At 37.2% G+C, this 24,625-nt stretch overlaps 1 protein-coding gene across 1 annotated transcript; it reads right to left on the reverse strand.

Moving 5' to 3' along the window:
* Positions 1–1,091: 1,091 nt before the first annotated feature.
* On the reverse strand, positions 1,092–3,230 carry LOC111895859 (calcium sensing receptor, chloroplastic). Its single transcript, XM_023891915.3, has 6 exons — positions 2,866–3,230; positions 2,538–2,783; positions 2,252–2,444; positions 2,029–2,170; positions 1,826–1,957; positions 1,092–1,386 (listed from the first exon to the last, which is right to left on the reverse strand). The coding sequence occupies exons 1-6, from the start codon at positions 3,103–3,105 to the stop codon at positions 1,161–1,163; spliced, it is 1,179 nt and encodes a 392-aa protein (XP_023747683.2). The 5' UTR covers positions 3,106–3,230; the 3' UTR covers positions 1,092–1,160.
* Between the last annotated feature and the right edge of the window lie 21,395 nt (positions 3,231–24,625).

A 24,625-nucleotide genomic window follows, 5' to 3' on the forward strand; every position in this document is an offset into this window, starting at 1 on the left:
GACCAAAACCAATAAAAAAAAAATCCTATTTTACATCATTGGTAAACCATCAAAACTTTTTGAACCAAAATCACAAAATTTAAACAATTTTTGCAATTTTGTCTAAGTATATTAACACAATGCTTATTAGTTATTCGCAAGTCGATAGATTTTTTATATATGGCTAATTCGATGTTGACATGCAAGTTGAGCATTGTATAAAAGGTCACGGTGGTTATTGTTGTTTTCTTTGATGGGAATCTTGCCAGCTGGAGCTCCAAGAAAGTACATATTGTCGCTCGTACAAAAAGTACCAAGCCCAATCATGACAGCAAAACTTTTGAGCCAAGTATTTTTCATCTATTAAAACGAATAGCAATAGGTAAAACAACGAAACGGCTCTAGGTCGGAGCTTGTAACTGAAAAGCTTTTGAAAAAAGTTACGTCTACAATAACTTATTTGACTTCGTTGTGTTTACTTAATAAAAAAAAAATTGAAAAAACTCATCTTGTGCATGGATGCTCTTATTTATTCTACAACCAACTAGTTTTTGGCTTACATCTCTTCTATGTGAGTTTAAGATGCATTAAGCTCAGTCCCTTAACTATTTGGTGTGACAATATCTGTGCCACATATCTAGCATTCAATTCTATGTTTTATCAATTCTCAATATACGATTGACATACATTTTAATTGAGATATTATCTCACTCTTTTGTGGTGGATATATATATATATATATATATATATATATATATATATATATATATATATATATATATATATATATATATATATATATATATATATATATATATATATGCCTACTTTCACTTCCCTTTTAACATTTTTCGTGTGCTTTATTCATTAAGATGTGAGATTGATGGTGCTAATAGGTCTAAGTCAAGTTGGTTCGAGTCGCCTTTTGACCTTTTCCACATCTCTACATCATTGTATGTCATGGTAGGGTTGAGTTGAAATACTAGAACCACATAACCATATAGAGACAAGCCACTAGTTTGATTTCAAAACATATCTTGGATCCGATTTAAAAGATATACCAACCAATAGATATATGGCTTCACATTTTCGAGCCAATAACACACAAAAAATGATCATCAAGCACATTAAGAACACCATTATAAACATATAACTACATGAAACAATTTTGAAAGAGTTAATTAATCGGAAAGCAACTTGGTTGCACTCGTGGTACCGAAGCTTCTAACAGCAGGGATTACCCGAGATGGTGATAGAACACGAGAAAATGATACATTATATGAATCGGTTCCTAATCGACTTTGTAACCATCCTTTGCCTCCCGAGAAACCATCAGCCACAATCCAACAATTTTGGAACCCGAGCTCGGTTAAGCATCTAGCAACTATCTTGGCTGAATCCGTGTACCTAATGAATACATCACATGTAAATCTTGTTAGAGCCATTAGACACTGTTTGTTATGGAAGACAGGACAAAATAAGTTATACTGCGTTTGACATACATTAAAGTTGAACTATAACCAATATGACCGATGTGAATGAGACCAAAAAAGTGGAACAATGTGGGATAGTGACTTAGATTTAGATCACACTGTGTTTGACATATATTTGACTAGATTTAGAACAGACTGTGTTTCAACTGTGTTTGACATGCATTGGACTAGTTTGTGACTCATGTGAGACAAAATATGTTATTTTTAGTACCAAAAAAAAGTGGAACAAGATTAGCTCTAGATCTCTACTTAGTGCAAATGTCCTTCTCCTATATGCAAAAAGACATGAATGCCCTTGTACTACATCCAAAATTGTCTAGTATTTAAAGTAACGAGGAAAATGGAAAACTAACGTGTCGAGGATCACAATTTTGGAGCCTTTGTTGATTTTCTTGAGGTAAGATATCTTCAACGCTGCAATTTCGGCTTCTAATTTCTTTGTGTTTCTAACGAGGCCTTTCAATTTGCTTGGTACTTCTTCCAATCTGAAGATTTTGAATCGCGAAATGAGTTCACAATCGATTGTATGTTGTTTTTGGAAGAAATTGGTACTTACGGAATGGCGATCATTTTGTTCTTGGCGCTAGAAGGAAGGCGGGGAACTCCGGATTTATCCTTGTCCTTTTCTGATCGGATATCGATCAAAGTGTAGTTCTGTGAAGATACAAGATCAAGAACTTGAGCAGCAGTGAGATCACCTGGATTGGAAATTGTGGTTCCAAATCAGAATCGTTTCGTGAGTAGCAGCAAATTTGATCATATATAGGGTTTTAATTTACCTTTGTATCCACGAAAGTTGAAAGATAGGGCGGAGAAGACAGGTGGCAGTAGGAGATAAGCTAGGACTAAAGCTCCGCCGGTGACGGCAATGGTGGCTGGGTCCGCCGATGAGATGGTCTGCATCGTGTTTGATGCAATCGGTTGAGCCTCTTGGATCACTTTCCCAGTTTGCCCCGCTGCATCTGCTACTGTCTGCAATATCAACAACAAGAACGAAAATCTGGATCATTTCTAATAGGATTAATCAAACTGTAAACACAAAAACTGGGAATTCGAATTGAGTACCTTAGCAGCGGTGTATACTGGTTCAGTATCGAAACCAGAGCTTTGAATCGCTTCTTGAGCTTTTTTTGATGCCTCTGAAAACACAGGCGTAGCCATCCTCACTGCTTCCCCTCCGGCCTGCTTTAGCACCGGCATTGCCACATCCGCCGCGGGTTTTAGGAAATCCACCACCGTTTTTATTGCATTCGCTGTGAAATCATACACATCATAGCTCACCTTTTGAACCTGGTCGATTTTTTCTTCCACCTAGAAATTGGCCACGAAACAAACAAATTTAATACTGGGTGATAGCTAAAATCGAAGAAAAATCTAAGATGAGATGAATTACTTGAGTTAGAGATGAGAAGATTTCATCTTTGGATATTGTGAAAGCATTGGCTTCAATCGGAGCTGTGAATAGAGCTACGAGGGATAAAGTCGTGGATGTGGAGAGCGAGAGAGAAGAATCGGGACGGGGTTGTGTTCTGGGTGTGGATTTAAAAGGGTGCGGGGTTTTGGGTGAGGAGGAGGAAGGTGGTGGAGGCTGGTGGTGGTGGAGTCTAGCGGTGGCTGAAGCTCTGAGTGCCATCACCACCGCTGGCTGATGAGTGGAAGTGGAGGGGGAGAGGGTGTAGGTGAAAGGAAGAACGAATTTGGTAAAGAGATATAGAAACAGCTCAAGTTGTGTAATTGGTGGTTGAAGTCCAAGTCTTTATGAGGCCACAAATACCATTCGTTTTTCATCCTAAACGAGGATGAAAATTCGATCCATTATTTATTTATGACAAATTGAAGAAGTTGTCCTTATGTTTATTCAAAAGTTTCTTTTGTTAAGTTTCTAAAACTTGTATGGTTGGTCCATCAACCATATGAAATAGCTTTTTTTTTTTTTTTTTTTTTTTTTTTTTTTTTTTTTTTTTAATAGTAAATTACTGAAATCGTTCTTATGGTTTAGTCAAAATTGTATTTTGATCCCAAACCTTTTTTTGCATTCATCGTCCCTATGGTTCGATTTTGTTGCATTTTTTGTCCTTATGGTTTGGTCAAAATTGCATATTTGGTCCATACCTTTATGTATGTAAGGGACGAAAAACGCAACAAAATCAAACCACAGGGACGATCCGAGTGCAAAAAAAAGTTAGGGATCGAAAGTGCATTTTTGACCAAACCATAGGGACGATTTCAGTAATTTACTCTTTATTCTTTTAAATTGGACTAATGACTTAAAAGGATAATATATTTTACAATTTGTACATATTTGGTCACTGGATTTCTTTTTCGTCCATATTTATCTCTTCAACTTGTTAAACTGTACACATTCGGGTCTTATGGCCGATTACTTTAAGTTAGCCGGGAAAAATGACTTAATATGGTAATATATTACTCATTTTGTATACATTTAGTCCTTAATATTTTTGTATATATTTAATCATTAATATTTTTTTATTGCAAAATAAGTTATTTTTGTTTTTGTACTCATTCAGTCACAACATCTTACATGAGACAATTATTGATGAGATGTTTGAGGTTGTCGATACTTATGTACATCGCGATCTCGCCTGTTTGGTTGTGTAGGTCTTATGGTTTGGCTTAGGTCTTGTGTTCTGAACGTCGTAACTTTTTCGTATGATATCATATTTTAACGATCTTTATATCGACATGTTCGTTTTTTGAGTCTACTACGACTTTCGTTAAGATTAGTCCGTTAAAATACAATATATTTTTACTTACGATTTTATTAAAAAAAAACAGCCATACATACATTCATAAAAATGTATAGATATATGGCTGTTTTTTTTTTTTAATAAAATCGTAAGTAAAAATATATTACTTTCTAACAGTAGTAATCTAAATGAAAGTCGTAGTAGACTAAAATACAAATGCATAGATATAAAGAACGTTAAAATCCGAGATCGTATGAAAAATTTATAACGTTCAGAACACATGACCTAAGCAACCAAGTAGTCGAGATCGCGATGAACATAAGATTCAAAAACCCCAAACACCTCATTAATGATTGTCCCACGTATGATGTCATGAAAAAAACCTAAAATAATCAATCATAAGTATTGAACAAGTAAAAAAACAAAAATGACTTATTTTGTAACTATATATATATATATATATATATATATATATATATATATATATATATATATATATATATATATATATTAAGGACTAGCTTATTTAGGTGAGATGCCTAAATTGCTTTTATGTGCTAAATGATTTATGCTATAATATGCCTTATATGCTTTATGATGCTATCAGATCTATGGTCTATTGTCGACCGCGTCTGGAAATTTTATGTGTTCAGATTTCCAAACGCTTATTTACGGTATTAGAATTGGCATGTAACTTTTCGGACTGATAAGGAGATTTATACGTCTATCGTAAATAAAGATTTCCATATCTTAATTCTCGTCGTTGTACACTGAACACCTGCTAGAGTGTATAGATCGAAATGGAGAGAACTCGCAGGGGCTTAGGGAATGTGATGTGAATATTTAATGCACTAGTTTTTTATTTATAAGTCCTAATTTATCGCATCTAAACCACACCTTACAGGCAGTGAACCCGATCGAGTATAGTATAGCTTTGATAAGCAAGGGTGTCGAACACAAGGGGAACGATGGTAAATTAATTCAGAATATTTGATTATAGGTTACAAAACACACGAAAGGAATAAAGAAATAGTTTAATAAATCTCAAACGAACAATTAATTGACAAATCTCGATAAACTAATAGGAGAACAAATCTCTTCAGGTACTTTGGTTTAGATAAATAGACAATTGCATACACAAGTTCATTTATTCATGTTCACCGATTCCTAAAATGATTAGATTCGTGTTCACTATTACTAATCCTTTAGCAAACAAGTCAATTCAAACAGTGATCAGTTGATTAAACTAACATGTTTCCTAGTGTTCAGTTCGTATCAAGCAAGACTTGCAATAATAGTTAATCAAATTGGTCGTTCAATTAACCTCTTGTTGATGGTCATCAAACAAGGCTCACACGTTAACTTACTTATTTCCAAGTTTATCCTAGTTTCACATTCGTTATTCCTAGACTTATAATCTTGATGGTCATCAAAGTCATAAGATACAAGCAATCAAGCAGATGTTCATACAACTCAATTTACTTGACAATTAACAGCAAATAATTATCATTAACACGTAAGGATCTTTTAACAAGCTTGTTAAGATAAATTAAACAAGAATAAAACAATCCAAATATCTATTAATCCATAAATCAATGTTTCATCTAATCATAAACACAAAGTAAAAGGTTTTTTTACACCTAAATTAGAAAGTAAACACATAATGGAATCACAATGGAATGCTAAAGATGGTCACGATAACAAACCACATGATTAACGACATGAATCCGCTCTCTAATCCCTTAGATCTTTGCTCCATATCAGCTTAACGGCCCTCTGGCCGCCTTCTAGACCCTCAAAACGGCAGCTATGAAGTTTTCTTGTTGCACAAGTCGAAGTGGAATATCATAGATTATCAAACTGGTGGAATGATATGGGGTATTTATAGTTTATGGAGATGGAATTAATATGGAATATTAGAGTTGGATTGGAATAAGGAAACTAATGGTGGCTTAGGGATTAAGCAAATAAAAATAAGATAAGTGGTGCTTGGGGAATAAGTAACTTGGAGGGAATTTCCGTCCAGCTTTTATGCTTCATCTTCAAGGCCGATTTTGGATAAGATAAGTGTCGAATTAGCCAAAAGTCCCTCTCACATAATTCGTAGGAAATTTCGTCTAGTTTTCAGAAAATTTTGAATCTCGTCAATTGGACTTATGAGTCATAAGATATATCTGAAACACTGAAGAGGGGTCAATCTGCCAGCAATATCCTTTTTGCATCTTTTCAGCTCCATTCTCTTTCTTTTGCATTCCATCTCCCATTTTAACTGTAATTAAATATTTCAAAGCATATTAAGTATATTTTTGTTCTAAATAATAATAATAAATGCTAAAATATTAAGATATGTTATACATAAATATATATAAAAATACACATATCAGAATGCTAATGGAAACCATCAGCCTGAGCCACAAGTGATTGAGCATGCACCAGCTGCTGCACTGATCCAATCATGATGGTAGGAGTCAAGCAATGATTCGTGATATGATGGCCGAACAAAGGTAGGAGATGAGGCAAATATTGCTTAACAATAGGGATAAACCTACTGTACCCATCGTACAACCTGAACTGAACATTGAACAGTCAGAGGAAGGAAACTTTAGTCAGACTGTCAGTCAAGTTGAGCCACACATGGTTAGAAGAAAACAACAAAATGGAGGAAATGATGGACATAGATGTAAGTACAAAGGATTTCATGGAATCCAAGCCACCAAGTCTTTCTAGAAGCCCAACACTTGAGGAAGTCATGGATTGGATCTCCGAGATGGAGATGATGTTTGAAAGTTGTGACTGCAGCAATAAACAGAAGACTGCTCTCGTGGTTACACTGTTGAAGACTGGGTATTAAGCTGGTGGAAGCTACTAGCTGATACCATGCCCAAGGGAGAAGATAGTAAGATGTCTTAGGAAGACTTTTTGGTACAACTGAAAATGCAGTACTGCTCTAAGCATGATCTTCTGGAGATTAACAACAAGTTTCAGAATATGAAGAAGGGAAGGATGAGTGTCACCGAGTATGCTGCAAGTTTTACGGAGAAAATGAAGCTTGTTCCTTATTTGGTTCCAACTAAACTCTCCAAGGTCAACAAGTTTGCCAATGGATTACAAGCAGACCTTGGTCCAATGGTCAAACAAGCAACCACCTTGAAAGTCTCCATCTGGACAGCTAAAAATATAGAGACCCAAGTTAGAGAAAAGGGTCTAGAAAAAAATAATGTAGGAGAAAAGAGGAAGCTTGAAGGATCCTCAAGATCTGATAAGAAAGGAAGATTCTCGAAGTCTAACCTGGATCACCAAAAGTATGGAGCCAAGTGGTATGAAAAGTGCAAGAAGAAGCATTATGGGAGATGCAATGGAGAAGTGACTTGCTATAAGTGTGGTAGGACCGATCACTATTCCAGAGATTGTACATTTGACAACAAGAAGTGTTAGGAATGTGGAGATTGTGGGCATATTTCGAAGAACCGCCTAAAGAAAAACGAAGCTGCAAGGCAAAATGCGTCGCCAAAGCCAAAGGAAATAGAATTTCAGATGATCCTTGATGAAGCAGGTGACGACGCAAGGGAATAGGAGTAAGTAAGGATCTATAATGTAGCCACATACATAGTATCATGTGGTGTAGCCTAATATAAGACACATAGTGTAGGGTGAACTTGAATATCATGTAATCGTTTCAAGAAATAATATAAACCTTAGTTATATTATCCGATGTGTTAAATGACTATGTGAAATTCTTGTGTGGTGACTTAGAGAACTGTGAGATAATACTTGGGACGAGTATGAGTATGTGTGAAAGGTAGTAGAGGCCTATACTACCAGAAGCACAAGACTCACACTTGGATCAGGGAAAGTCACAAGGTTACCAAGGCACTAGTAATTGATTCCGTTTTGTTCATGTTTTTCGTTATGTCACACCCCCAAACCAAGGATGGCGGAAACGTCCAGGGGTGGCGGACTTCATGTATAGTATCACAACAACGTGTATAATAGTGCTCAAAGTAAATACAACCATCATAAATATAATTGAAAAAGTTACACCAAAGTATATGTTTACATGATTCAAATCAATTATATTATGATACAAAATGAACTGTTTGACGATTTATCATCCCATCCTCAAAACGCTGTTGATTTCCTGTTTCACTGAATTCCTAAGAATACAAGTAGTTTTGAAAAAATGTCAACACAAAGGTTGGCGAGTTCATAAGCTTTTGATAGTAAGAGTTTGAAATCTATCTTTGGAAGGAGTTGTATGTTACCAAGAAAAATCCAATATTTTCCTTATGAAAATTATGTGGTCCTAAATACCAAGACCGAAAATGAACAAATATTTGTCATACTTAAATATATAAAAGTGGTTTCAAATTGGCGTAAAAACCCTTTCTGATTTGGGAAAACTCCCGTAATGAATGGTGTGTAGTCTTAAATACCAAGACTGAAAATATACAATAATATCTGTACTTATTGATATAAAAAGTGATTTTAAATCGACATAAAACCCTTTTTGATATGAAGGCGTACAAGTATTTTTCCATACTTAAAGTAATTTCAGTGAGCTAAATCGACATAACTTGCTAATTTAAAGTTAGAACCCGTAAATCTTATGATTTGTTAATACCACATGTGAGCTATCATAACCATATTTGACTTGGACGGCCTCGTAATACGACGTTCTTCAGGCGTTGTCGTTAAATGACACTTGTCACTACAGACTTGCCGGTCTAGCTGTTGCAAGCAGCTCAGGTGTGGGTTTGTCAAACCCAATATAGATCTATACACAACTATCACGTTCTCCTTACAAGAGACTCTGGTTACAATTTACAGGACTTTTTGACTTGGTTACTTTGGAAGTAACCCGAAGAGAATGACTCACAAATTTATTCATTAACAGATTTACATGAACTAAACTGAAAACCTTTGATAACTAGTTTTGAAAAGTAAATGATACATAAACTATACCTATTATAGTTTATCCAAAACATTTGTAATGTATAAGAACTCTTTCATGAAAATGCATTAGTGTTATGACTTATGAATCCATAAACTATGCTTATTCCAGCTTAATATATGTGTTCTAAATGAATGAATAATCTTATCATGAATGACTAAGTTTCAGTTTATGATGATAAACTAACAAGGAAACACATTTAATATTTAGAACTTATTGTTATATACTTTGCTCAACATAATACAAAGTGTTATGAAAGTTATAAGCTGTTAACTAATTTTTAACCTTTCTGCGTTGTTTTAGAAAAGTCATAGAAAAATCATACGATGTCGAAAACTAAATCCTTAAATTCTGAGAGTTCCCAAAATGTGTCTAGTTTACTCATAATTTTCATCATGATTTTTAATTGTCACACCCCGAAACCGGAACGGCGGAAACATTCGGGGGCGGATGACTTCATGTGGTAGCGTAACAAATGAATACATAGTAAAGAAAGCAATACAACCATCATATATACAATTGAAAGTTTACATTGTTAAAAGGTACATGTTCAAAACCAATTACAATATGATGCCAAAATATGAATTTAAACTGGTGCCGCAGCATCCCTTCTTCAAAAGCTGTTTGATACCTGTAATTACTGAATCCCTAGGACATACAATTAGTTTTGATAGAGTAGATCAACATTTAAGCTGGTGAGTTTCATAAGTATTTAATGAAAATGTTTGTATGAAATGAAATGTTTTGTTTTTGTTTGTTTGTTCATAGAAAATCCCATATTTTCTACTAGCATAAATGTAGCCTTCTATCAAGACCAATGTTTATTTCTAGAAAATGTATGTACGTATAAAATTTCCACTACGTCTGGAAAACCTCGTAAATCAATGTGTTTTTAATACTCCATGTGAGTTTCATAACCATGTTATTGACTAGAAATGCCTATACACAACGTTCTTCAGGCGTTGGAATGTTCTGACGTTTGTCACCCCAAATGGTGTACTATAGCTAACAATCAGGGCGCGGGGTTGTCAAGCCCGTATAGATCTATACACAAACACTATGCTCCCCCTCCAAGGGATTCTGGTATATAATACAGGACTTGAAGTGTGTACTCGAACGTACGTGAAGTTAATGTCTCACAAAAACTTAGTATAAAAACATATTTACTTGTGAAAATGTTCGTTTGTTCTTGTAGGTGAAAGTAAACTTCTTGAAATAGTGTTTCTAGTATGTAATAGTTCATGATGTTCTCGTAAAACTATACCTATTATAGTTCTCTAAAAGTGTGTCTCGTTTGTTTAGAAATCCCTAGAAAAATGAATCACTTATTATGAAAGTATAAATATTTATATTGCCTAAGCTGGACACATATACATGCAGTCTAAGCAGAGTGTTTGATTTATACTTATATAACTACATTTTTTATTTCAAAAGATATGATGTTATCGTGATACATTTTGCATACGAAAGTTTCCCTATAAAGGTTATAAATCACATATGATTCTGTTGAAAGACGTGTATAATGAAACTTTATGTAACACACGATAATAATCGTGTGTTTTACTTGTATTCCCCCCCTTGAAAGCATATAAAAGCATTTATAGAACATTTAAAAGGTTAATTAAGGGGTATGAACTCACTTGAAAAATCGGAAAAAGGCGAGATGAAAACCGAGCAAAACTTCGACTCGAGAAAGCGGATTTTCTCGGGAATCTCGGGAGCACAAACGACCTTCGGGACTTGAGCAAGGTAACCGGGGCTTCGGGTTAGCACGGGCACCAAAAACGAGGCAAGAACGCAAGAAAGTTGGGAGGAATTGAGCCATTTCTTCGGAACCCTCGCATCCCTTTTATAGGGTGTGGGAACCGCCTCGGTACGCTGGGCGTACTCGTGCGTCACGCATGAGCACATCCTCGACTGCTTCAGACTCTGGATGGGACGGCCTAGCTTCGCATAGGGCGCGACGTGGACGATCCGAGGCCTAGGCCTCGAGTACGCTGGGCGTAACTCGGCCCGACCTGGTGACTCCTCCTTCGGATAATACCAAGACTAAATATTAAAATTTATATTTTTAATATTTAATAAACTTCAAAAATTCATATCTTCTTCATACGAACTCCGTTTTCGACGTTCTTTATATCCACGCGTAGGTGAGACTACGCTCTACAACTTTCGTTTAGATTCCGTCGGCAAATTTTGAAATTATTTTTATTATTTATTTTTAAAAGGTCGTGGTAAGGAATTTTCGTTAGAAATTCATAACTTCTTTATCTGAAGTCTGTTTTTGCCAGACTTTTTACCGATGAAATACCATTGTCGAGACCTTTGATTCTCGTTTAGATCATTTCGGCCAAAAGTCGCTCGATCTCCGATTCGAGTTTTTAGCTGTCTGTCGCTAAGCCAAAATTGGGAAAATCATAACTTCATTATACGAAGTCAGATTTGGGCGTTCTTTTTACGTACGATCACAGTTTAATGACATCAAACATAGTAGGTAATTATTTAGAGACTTTTTGGACTTTTTATTTTCGAAGTTTATTTTATTATCTCAAAAGTGGTTACAATACTTGACTTTTTAGTCATTACATAGAGTTAAAATATCGGGTTGTCACATTAATGACGTCCAACTTGGGTGAAAAAGTCCATAATCACAGACTGGTCCGGATTGGTGTTTGAAATGATAGGCAGTTTTGTAAAAATCACCATAAATTGTAGAAAAATCGTATGGAGATGTGCAAGTATTCATTTTAAAGCTAAGAACTGGAACTACTTACACCTAAAACAGTTTTGAAAACCAAAATGTTTAAGTTGCCAAAAACAGTCCGTGAATGGAGTCCAACTTTTCTGATGAAAGCTGTTAGAAAATTTTAGTTATGTTCTTGGTGTTTTAACTTGTATCCCCCCCCCCTAAAAACTTGAGAAAACATGAAAATATAGGGGTATGAACTCACCTTGAGTGGTTTCAGTAGATGAGTGTTGAAGAAGAGAAGTGTTCAACTCAAGAACACTTGAAGAATCACTTGAAGATTCGAAGATCTAACAAGAATGTGATGATGTTTGTGTAAGGAATCAATGATTTGAGAAAAAGGGGAGTGTAATAATCATAGAGAGGATGAATTATACTTACCAAGAGTGTGAGAAAGCTTGATAATCAACCTTGAATCTCGAATTTGAGGGAGGAAGTTGGAGAGAAAAGGTTGTTTGATCTTCTTGGTGAAAATGAGGAAAATGTGTGAAGTGAGGGAAATAAAGAGAGATAAGAGTGTTCTCCAGCTCCTTTGGACGTGGGTGGCTGGGAAAAGAGAGGGGTAGTGTCTTGAAGTGACTAGGAGTACAAGGATTGGTCAAAGGAATGGGCATGGGGTGGTGGTTTGTGTTAAATATTATGGCAAGATTCACACTCCACCTCAAGATCTCACTTAAAAGATTTTATTCCTAAATAAATATTTCCATCAAAATATACCCAAATTATGAATATTTAGGGTCTTATATTGTTAAAATATGATTCTGGAGAAAATCCCGCGTTAAAATGATTAAAAACGGACTTAAAATAGAGAATTAGTCAAAAAACCGGGTGAAAAACGTAAAATCCGAAGTCCAGGACCGGAGTCTCGGTCACCAGCAGCCAAAACCGGAGTGGCTTAGTCGCCTGGGTGCGGTCCGAGGAGAAGGAGCTGCGGTCCGAGGGTTCTGACGCGGGCGTGGCTGCGGTCGGGGCTGCGGCTCGCACGCTGCGATTCCAACCCAAGAGGGTCCGGCCTTTAAGAGGCTTCGGCCCTAGGGGGAGGTTCCGGGTCCTTTGGGGTATTTTACCCGTTCTAACCTCGTTTTAAGCGATTTTTGACACGGTTAAGGGTCGGGATGGCTCAAATGGTCAAAATAAATCGAAAGGGGTTTTGAGAGAGATTTTGGGAGAGATTTTTCAACCTTGGAGAGATTTCTCATATGGAGAGAGATTTGGGAGAGATTTCACATACTTGGAGAGATTTCCCATACAAAGAGAGATTTGGGAAAGATTTGTCGTTCTTGGAGAGATTTCTCATATAGAGAGAGATTTGGGAGAGATTTCCCATACTTGGAGAGATTTCTCATACAAAGAGAGATTTGGGAGAGATTTCACATACAAAGAGAGATTTGGGAGAGATTTCACATTCTTGGAGAGATTTCTCATACAAAGAGAGATTTGGGAGAGATTTCTCATACAAAGAGAGATTTAGGAGAGATTTCTTCTTGGAGAGATTTCTCATACAAAGAGAGATTTGGGAGAGATTTCTCATAAAAAGAGAGATTTAGGAGAGATTTCACATTCTTGGAGAGATTTCTCATATAAAGAGAGATTTGGGAGAGATTTCGCATAAAGAGAGATAGAGTGAAAACGATTAAGAGAGGTTTCGTGTGTGACACTTGTTAGTGTTTGGCTCCGCAACACAAGGTCCATAAACCCCATTATGTCATGTTTAAGGATCTTACACACTCCCAATGAATATGCAACAATGTTTTATTGGTTTGGTTCGTTACCTTCCACAGTTTTAGGTTAAGGAAATCTAGATGTACGAACTTTTCGATTTATGATCTCTCATTAGAATAACGAGTTGTTTAGTAATTACATAACGTAAAACCTAGTACCCACGGGCTAATTGAGTCGACCGGTTTGACTTGTTGACTTCAGTTGACTTTGACTTGACCGGAAATTGACGGTTGTCACACGTTACCATTGTTTTGGTAATGAATAAGAAGATGACTATTATTCTGAACCTGGTGGTCATAGCAAATCCATTATGACTAAGATAAGTATGTTACATGGTTCAAAGAATCAAGTTTGCTATAGTATCCGACTTAAGCCAGACGATTGAAGTAAAAGATAAACGAAGTGATCAATAGAAGTATCACAATCACCGTGAAAAGTAAGAATCTTGTAGCTAGCAGTGCTACATGCAAGAATGTGATTATATCACACTAGAACATGAAGGAAGGTATCTTCCATTCTGGAATCTGATTCAATAGACATAAGTCTAAGGCATTGCATCATACGATGAGAGGTCATTAGAACATAACCCATCGGCCTGTTACTATAATTGAAGTAAAGAACTTATCTTAAGTTAAGTCTGTTTATGAAGGAGCAGGAGTCACCAATAAAGATCAAGTTTGTAACTTGAAGGTTACAAGATTGAACACCACCAACAGTCAAGAAGTCCAAGAGTTAGAAACTTGTTATAAAAGACATAAGAGTTACGGTTATTACCTAGGATGAAGACATAACATATGAAGTCATTATACAAGCCCTGTATCATTGATGATTCCAGGACTTAATCATCTTAAGGGAGAGATAATTGTAACGCCCGCAGATTCGGGCTAGTCCATTTAGAGACAATAAGCGTTAAAAATGACTTTTTGATAGAATATTATTTAGAATAAATAATCTTAACCAAGTTACAATATATTTCACAAGGATTCTGTACATATAAAGAATGCTGAAATCCGACTTATAACGAAGAAGGTATGACCCGTCAAAGTTTTGCGACAAAACTGACACGACGCAGCATATCGTAAATAGTGAATTTTTGATAAACTAATTTTTTGCCTTAGCAATCTAAACGAAATTTGTAGTATATGTTAAACCGGGAACGTACATAAAAAGAACGTCTAAATCTGACTTCGTTTGATGAAGTTGTGATTTTTCTAAGATTTAGCATAACAATGCATAACCCAAAAATCGAATTTTTGATCGATCAATTTTTAGTCGACACAACCCAAATGAGAATCGAAGATCTCGTTAATAGATGCTTGACGGTATAAAGATAGAAGAAAATGGACATTGGATGACAAAGTTATGAACTTTTAACGGATTCTAACTATCTAAGCCTGTTAAAATATAGCTTCCAAATTAAGTCAAAATTAGCCGACGGAGTCTAAGCGAAAGTTGTAGATCATGTCACTACCTATGCGTGGATATAAAGAACATCAAAAAAGAAGCTCGTATGAGAACGTTACAGAATTTAGAAGTTAACTAAATTATGGGATGATGTGAGGTTGACACGTGGCACAATCCCCACCCTTCTTTTCTCTCCACGGCTTTGCATCGGATCTCAACACCTGCCCCTCATACGCCCAACATAGGGCTTCAGACGCCCCGCGTACTGAGTATGCCCAACATACTTTGTAGTTACGCCCAGCATACTCCAAGGATTCTGCCTATAAATAGATGTGAGGATCACCCCAGAAACTCACACCTTTCCCATTGTTTCTCTATTAATTACCTCTCTTAGCCCCTCCCATTCCCTAGCACTTCCCAAGTGCTAGAGTCAAGTCTCGGAGTGCTAGAAGGCCACGAGAAGAAGAGCTTTCGGCTAAGAAGTTCTTCCCATGAAGAACCCGGTTCTTCGCTACACCCCTTCGTGCAACTTGCCGCATTTTCCACAACAGATGCGGCCCTGTTGGCTCCTAGACCTGTGATTTGACACCTTGGGCTTCTTACCCGAACCCTCCATACCAGATGCCGCCTCCGGTTTCCTCTCCCTCTCCATCTCTAGATCAATCTCTATTTCTCTCTCTCTCTCTCTCTGACTCTGGTGTTCATATCCTCCAGTGTCTTGTAGCTGGATCGGCTCACGAACTGCCGGATATCACTCCTTAGCATCTCATGATATCGGGGATTTTTCATCTCCTCGTCCATCACGTACTGTGGAATGAGAAGGGCACTCTCCCTGAGCATAGCGGTGATCTCCATCACCGTCTCTGTCGTCTGTCGGAGATCCTGGAACTCCATAGCAAGTTATTGCACCTCAAACTTAGGTGCAAATTCATCTCTGAACTTGGCTGAAAACTCACTCTAGGTCATCGCATCAAGAGCCACATCGTCTCCAATGGCATGTTCGACCTCCTCCCACCAGTCACGTTCTCTATCCTTCCGGAGACAGGAAGCAAGTCGGACCTTGTCCCCCTCGGGACATCAGCTTGTACGGAAGGCGTTGGCAACATCAGCCAACCACCTGCTGCTAGTAATGGGGTCCTGAGCCCCATGACAGTCAGGATCTCCATAAACTCTAAACTCCCTAAACGTCAGCGTGTACGACCTCATCATGGCCACCACCTCGGTGCGGAATGTACTCAGTCTCTCATCCAAAAGCTCCAAGATGCCCTCCTTGATCGTACCGAAGATCACAAGAGTTTGGTGTAAGACTTTGCGCGTAACCTCAGATGAAATAAACTCTCTCATCAGCTCATCTAGCTGCTCGGATCTAGAGCCCGAACTTGATCCCTCACTAATGCCTGAAGTGCCAACTGGCCTAGTACGTAGCTTCACTATACTGAAAATACACCATAACAAACATCAGTATACATATCATCACTCAAGGGATCTTACACACTAGAAGTTTTCTAGGTTCATCTCAGCCTTCCTTGATTCGAGTACGGATCCTCTGCTTTCAGTAGTACGGGCCTATACTACCTTCCACATCTATCCGTCCTTTCCTCAAGAACTCCCTAGAATCCACCAAGTCCCTTCTACTACTACTGCTTTCTGTTAATCTCATCCTAGGCTTGCCCTAGGGTAATCACCATCCCACTCTCCACCATCAGCTGCATAAGAAGTTCTTGCTACCTCCCCCTAACTAGCTCGCCAATACCATTACATTTCACTAAGACTAGATAAGTCTTCGAATGAGAGGTTCTACCCTACAATGGTTAGATACAAATGAGAGCTATGAAATAGAGCTAAACCTAACCTTCTGAAATTATTTAGTCCTCATAATATGTAACTTAACATATTCGTTCACTAGTTAGTTAGAGATAACTAGAAGTCCTAAAATCACAAAGCAAGTAGCATTCGAGCATTGAGTAAACATAATCAAGCATCCTCTACTCAGGCTATCATATCTCTGACTAATCAATACTAGCATGCAGTTCAAAATGCTCATACACATATAACATGCACATAAGGCATCCTTACTAGATCCTTAGCCCTAATATAGCACGCGGTTCTCATAAGCACATCATAACATAAACTTGTATGGGTAATTTGGGAGTACTTACTTGAGCTCAGCTGATTGCATGCACCACACCCTTTTCTCTTTTCAATGTTCTTTTCTCTTTTAAAAATTCTTTTCTCTTTTCAAAATTCTTTTTATAAAAAAATGATTTTCTTTTGAAAATCTTCATACCAAATCCTCAGTGTGAGTTTAGACACACCCAAGAGTGTGTCTGAATCCCTCAAACCAAGGCTCTGATACCAACTTGAAACGTCCCAAAAATACGGTCCAAAAATTTTATTTTTAATTTATAAATAATACCATGGTAACCCAAAACATCTCATAAAAACACTAATGATAGTATCTCCAAAAACATCATATCAAAATATTGTATCAAAATCACATGTCCAAATATCCAAGTAAATCATCCCAAGCTAAACATGTGGTGCGTGCAACGCAGTCATCCCAAGCTCTCCCCCTTACTAGCGGAAGTACCTGAAACCAAAACTGAAAAATGTAAGCATCAAGCTTAGTGAGTCTCCCCAAACTACCACATACCATATACATATCACATACTCACATAACACAAAACTTGGACCTAGCCCACTACTTCGGGTCCCTCCCATCATCGAACCATAGTCCGACATTGGGCCCCGCCTGGCATCGGACCCCCCTGACATCGAGCAAGGCTTGGTATACATAAGCATATCAAAAATACATATAAACATAATCATGTATCATACATATAAACATTCCTTGGGCTTGTCCCATCATCGGATCGAAGTCCGAAAACTTTCTAACAGACACATGTAAGAATCACGAAGACACCAAGCATACAAACATTCCCTGGGGTTGCTCGGGCATCGGATCGAAGTCTGGAAATATAGACCTACATCGGGCACAACCCGACATCAGACCCTAGCCCGAAATATACTATCATACATAAACGGGCCAACATTGGTGCCTTCAACCCGTTCCGACTGGAGGAAAACTCACCTCGCAAAGCTGACTGTGAAATCTCACGATAAGGAATCTCTAACGGCTACTCCAACGAATCCATGGCTATAATCATCACAATAACACTTAGTTTAAATCCAATAATCCTTCTTAGGTCAAAATGACCATTTTACCCCTGGTCAAAGTCAGCATTCTGGGTTGACTTAACTCGCCGAGTTGACCCATCAACTCGCCGAGTTCCATAAATCTAAAACCCTGAAATCATGATCCCACTCGTCGAGTCATCCCCTTGACTCACTGAGTTCCCTTGCTACTCATAGTCGTGATAAAGCGAGTCAACTCATCGAGTCCTTCCTTAGACTCGTCGAGTTCTACCCTATTTAGAATCGGGACAAATCGACTCAACTCATCGAGTTCCTGTATGGACTTGACAAGTTCCTCATTCTGTTTAGGCCATCTTAATTGATTAAGTCCCTACTCTTCAGATCTAAGCTTTATACTTCTCATATATACTGAAAATGTCCTTTTAAGGGTAAAGTTTCCAACTTTACCCATTAATACCTTTACTTAATGGGCTTAGCTTAAACCCTAACTCTTTAGGATCTAGATCTTGGTCCACAAGCCATCCATACTCCAAACTAAAACATACAAACAGAGATCTAGACCCTAAACACTACATAAACACGTAAAGCTTCTACCTTTCTCTCCATGCATGGCCTTTTGGAGCTTAATAGGCCAAAATGACATCCTATGTCTTGCATTGGGCTTCAATGGCCATAAAGTTTGCACCTTTATGCCATGAAAGCCCTCAATGATTCCTAATCTGAAGGTATACCCACTTGGGACGTCCATATCCCAAAGATTAAGCTTCTTGGACCAAAAACCCCAATAAAAATATTAATAAAGAGATCTAAGAAGCTACTAAGCAAGTTTGAGACTTGTTTACTAGAAAATGATGAGGAAGAACCGGAGTCACTTGATCTACTAGCTTCTTTTTGAATCCTCACGATTCTCGTTCCTTCACAAGCTTCAAAACACACCAAGTTCCACTCAAAAATAGCTCATAAGCTTACAAATGCATTAGGGTTTCTGAATCTAGGGTTTGGGACTTGGAGGCTGGAAATTAGGCCAGCAAGTGGGGATTAGGATGCTTAAATAGGGTGCAAAACCCCAAAATTAGGGTTTCATTCTGGCAGCCCTACTCATCAAGTTGAGGGCTCTCAACGCGTCGAGTAGGTTACTTAAAATCCCACGTCTATTTTGGTTTCTACTCGACGAGTTTGGGGTTCCCAACTCGTCGAGTTGCCCTACCAAACTGAATAAATTATAATTAAGTACGTACCAGGAACCAGGAGTTACAAGAGTCCTTGGATGAAACCTATAGGGCCTCCTTACAGTTTTCGTCCACTCCCATCTAAGGAGTCCAATAGCCGAGTTTCACAACTATCAATGATTTGCAAAACATCCCATGTTCCTTTAATCAGTTCCTTTAATCCCCAAATTAATTCCAAATTAATTTCTGATTAAATACTAATTAAAAAAACATGATTTCTAATTAATATATTATTTTCAAAATACATTAATAAATCAATTTATTATTACAAATAATAAATTCAACCTCTCTCTCCAAAAGTCATCTTGTGATGTTGCTAGAGTGAAGGAAACTCAAAAGGACCACGCTACTATCAAATCAAGTACATACTAATTATAGTTATGGACATAGACACTTAATCTAACAGTCTCCCACTTAGATAAGTCTAATAACTATGATTGCAAGTATGACTTCAAAATTTGACCAGTAATCGTAACTTTCAAAAGCCGTTGTCGAACTCTAACCTAGTTAGTTATGTGTCCTTATATAAGGGATCAAATATCCCTCCATTCTACAATATATCATACAGACATGAGACGTGGATTATAATCAATCTCTTTGTCCAAAGTTTGTTTCCCAATTTCTGATTTATGACAACTGATAACAGACGACTAATTGAAAACATCAATTCAGTCCAGGCTTGGCCAAGCGCTTTAGATGTCATCATAAAATCATCGAGGGTCCATAGATATCGCTTTTCCCCATTAGGATAAAAGGAATGGACAACTTTCGACTCATATGCTTGCACTATTCACTCATCAAATCACGCACAACAATACGTTTTATAACATCAAGTTACTGATGGGTTTACGTATTATTAGTGCACAACTGACTTGTAAACAACAACTCATATGTCTTCGTTTCAAGAATTTAAGATATTATCATCTTAAAATTACTCTTGATAAAATCCATGAAGTAATTCTCTAAGCATGGGTTAATCCAATACTCAAATCCGCATTTCAAAAGTACTCGTGAATGTTGCAACAAACCATTGCTATGTGTAAACTCTTAGACAATCTACAATCCAATTCACGACAATCTTAATTCACTACTTACTTTCAAAGTATGATCGACTATGGATGTTTTGAATAATCCAATTATTCGGGAAGTAAAACATGCGAAGTGAAACACAAGAATAACCTAATTAAATATGGTCTCAAAACTATTGAATATAAATAAAACACTTATTTTTAATCACCATATTAATTAGACTTTTTTTAATTGTATAATGTTTCGATTTATCAACTAACCACTTGAATTAAACATCAGTCATGCCATGTTATAAATATGCATACTATGTCTCTCTATGGTCCTTCCTTTGTAAATAGATCAATTGGACATAATTCCAATGATGCTTATATCACAATTCCAAATCCATATTACAAGTGTAAGAATTTCCAAAATTCTTGTCACAACTAAATGTTTTAGAATCTAACCTTTCATGCAATGATCCTTCTGTGATGACATGGCCTAGAAGTCAAAAAGACTTTGCTAATGATGTCACAAAATGCTCCATGAAACTTTGTTTCTTAAAACAATTTATTGGTAATGAAGTATCAAATTCAAGGTAACTCTTTGAACACCTTCTGTGCATTAAGGTTTCTAGCTCACATTCAGATTCTAATCACAACTCCTATTATGGAAACATTTCCATATTTCCATATGACAATCAATTATGATCAAGAATTATTCCAACATGTCAATATGGTTCGTCCAATTACAATACTTCCAATTGTCCATAAGCAACCAATCTTTAGCAATCCTCAAATTGTCCTTTAATAGTGGTTTAACAACTTTAGTCATATCTAGTTCCAGTCCCTTTCCCTTCTTAATTCCCTAGGCATTTGGAAAATTTATAACAAGCAGATACTATATCATATGGGATTCGATACATAATGTCTTACATAAAGATTTGACACTTGATCAGTCTTTTGCTATAATATTTCCATATATACAATTTCCTATGTTGAATCATTTCAGCATGATATTCATATATGTTCATGACTAAGTTCCATTAAATCTAAACTTTTAGGTTTGGAATGAAGTATAAGTACCTTTTCCCCAAAATTCTTTTTATATCAAAACAATTCTCAAATATAGCAACTTGCAAATTTGAAAACTTTGTTTTCCATAAATAGTATTGCCAACTTGTAATACTTAACATAACTATCATACTCCCACTAGCATAATAATTATACTCTAGCTAGCATAACAATTATGCTCTCATTAGCATAAAACTTATGTTCCCAGTAGCTTTGACATGTATCCAAAAATCTACTGCACTTTTAGGAATCAATATTATTAACTTCCTCACTAAAATTCAGATTTCTGATATGTGGTGCTTTTATAAGTCTTCATTTAGACTTCTCAAGCTCATAAACCTTTCATTAGATAGCATACGTGTGTGTTTAAACCTTTTCAGAACTTATGACAATAATTCTTGAATGTTCAAACAACTTTTTGCCATGTCTCACCATTCGAACTATGAAAAAGGGATGTCGTAATCATATACGAATTTGAGAATGCAATTATTAAAACTGCTAACCATAATGATATCAATTTAGATTTCGCGAAATTATTTCCTCATAATCATTTTCATGAATTAGAGCAAAACCTTTTGCCACCTAGAGTTTATGATGTATGTGTTCCTATCCATGCGAATTTGTCATTCCCAACCTACAATGATAAGATAAGGTTGATGACAAAACCAAAATCAAATTTAGTTTCCTTTTCATGGACTAAACTTTACTAATTCTTAATTTCTTGCCTTCTGGTAGCACAAGGGCCTACCATGTCTTCCATGTTGTTTAAGCAGCTCACTGCCATTGACCAATATACTATCATTGACCAACGTGCTCTACCTATGTATTCAAATGAGAACTATAGAACTCATAAGAATTACCAACTCAACAAGAAGGTGCACAGAAACAAGAATGTGTCAACTTAACACGATAGGTAATCAACCTCAAGTTGTGTGCTAGGGTTAACTAACAAGTTTATTGTAGCACTCGGTTCCTGGTATGTAATTTATTTTATTGTATTTTGCATTTTTGGCCTGGGACTCAGTGAGTTGAATGCCTAAATCATCGAGTAGGAGTGGGATTGGACACAGGACTTAAGTGATGGACTCCTTGAGTCGGCGGCTAGACTCGATGAGTAGGCGCTGACTGGAAAAAACCCTGATCTGAGGGTTTGCACCCTATTTAATCATCTCATTCAGCAACCACTCATCCCTATTTCTCCCAAAGACTCTCCATAGCAAACCCTAAGTGTTTTGGTGCAAGAACTAAGGCTTTTGAGTGATTTTTGTGGGTTTTGACCCCAAGGAAGAACGAAGAGCATAGAAGGATCAAGAGGAAACTAAAGGATTCGAGTTTGGTTCATCATTTGTAGTCTTTGAAAGGTATAAAGTTTGTACCTTGCTTGCTTGTTTGTTAGATCCCTTTTTGGGGAGGATTTAAGGTTTTTAAGCCATATGCGGTGACCAACCATGATTTACAAACATGGTTGGGGGTCAAGACTTCAGATCTAGCACTTGGGGAGAGTCACAAGGCAGATTTAGGTTGCTTTTGCATCCAAGGAAGGCCCCATGCAACAAAAGAGCCATTTTAGAGCCTTTTTGGCTCAAAAGTCTCATGTATGCACGTAAAGTTCATAAATTTACGTGCTAGATCGAGCTTAGGAGCTTGGATCTATCATTTGGACATGTGTTGTACATCAGAAATCGAGGATTTAGGGTGTGGACGTTATCGACTCGGCGAGTCCGTTCTTGGGACTCGACGAGTCCAAGGCTGTAAGTCCCATATCCGTTGAGGGTCAAAAGAACCCAGTTGGGTGTTAGAAGGGTCGTAGCAGGACAGAAGGAGTGACCCACCGCATTGGACTTAGTTTTAGACCTGGAGTTCATGGGACTCGACGAGTGCTAGAACAGACTCGACGAGTCCAAGGCAATCTTCTTATGTTTGAAGATGATCTCGAAGAGCTATTCATACAACTCGGCGAGTCAAGGTCAGGACTTGTTCGTCAAATGAAGCTGAACTCGATGAGTTGTTCATACAACTCGGCGAGTCGAATGAAGGATCATTGATGTTCGAAAAGAAGGGGAACTCGTCGAGTTGTTTCCAAACTTGACGAGTTGAGTCATGGATAAGTACGAGTAAAGGGTAGGGACTTGACGAGTTGACGGCCCAACTCGGCGAGTCGGGTCAACTGGAAGTTGACTTTGACTTTGACTTGGTTAAGGGTAAAATAGTCATTTTACCCTAAGAATAGATATCAGATTCTGACCGAGTGTCTTGTGGGAATTATAGTCGGAGGATTTCCGGAGCAGCAGCAGACAGAGGTTTCCCGCGCAGATTATCAGCAGCTACTTGTACGAGGTGAGTTACCTTCCAATAGGGGTGGGTCTAAGGCCACAATGCCGACCCACCAAAGAGGAATATTTAGGATATGATTGTCTTTGTGATAATTATCTTGGTCTGGTTATGTACCTTGGTTATGAGATTTATCTGTATGATATGTTTTGTGTATAGTAGGGATCAGTTTCCCTGACAGTGGTCCTTAGGACCGAAGGGTAGGTCAGTACCTGGATATGCCTGATTGTATGTTTATATCTTGATGTTGCATGCTAGTGGTAGGGGGTGTAATAGTCCCCAGTTACCGGTTGAAAGATACCGATGATGGTTACCAGTTGAAAGATACCGATGATGATTACCGGTTGAAAGATACCGATGGAAGTTACCGACGAAGATTACCGGTTGAAAGATACCGATGATGATTACCGGTTGAAAGATACCAATGATATTGTATGGTATGTGGTATGATGGTGGGACTCACTAAGCTTTATGCTTACGGTTTCTGGTTTGGTTTCAGGTACCTCTTCGTCTAAGGGGAAAGAGCCGGCGGCGTAGCAACAAATCACACACACACATGATTCTGCATCGGACTTTCTGGGATTGTACTCTGATTTTCATTATTTTTGATGTCATGGTTTGGGACATAACATTAAGATTTTGTAATGTGTTGCTTTACTGACAATGTTATGGTAAAATGTTTTAAAAAATTATTAATTCAAAAATGAAATTTTCAGGCTTGAATTTTGGGATGTTACATTTATTCTTGATTGATTCCTGAAAATATTCAAGATCATTAAGACTACCACTGACTCCTTGACATATAATTTTTTCTATTAAGGAACA

This window comes from Lactuca sativa, chromosome 4, assembly GCF_002870075.4.
Source record: "Lactuca sativa cultivar Salinas chromosome 4, Lsat_Salinas_v11, whole genome shotgun sequence".
In the NCBI taxonomy this organism is placed as follows: domain Eukaryota; kingdom Viridiplantae; phylum Streptophyta; class Magnoliopsida; order Asterales; family Asteraceae; genus Lactuca; species Lactuca sativa.

Coding starts and splice junctions, on each gene's coding strand:
- LOC111895859 (XM_023891915.3), bottom strand. CDS start 3,105: ATGGCACTCAGAGCTTCAGCCACCGCTAGACTCCACCACCACCAGCCT. Junction 2,784..2,865: donor TCTTCTCATCTCTAACTCAA/GTAATTCATCTC, acceptor GCCAATTTCTAG/GTGGAAGAAAAAATCGACCA. Junction 2,171..2,251: donor CAACTTTCGTGGATACAAAG/GTAAATTAAAAC, acceptor TTTCCAATCCAG/GTGATCTCACTGCTGCTCAA.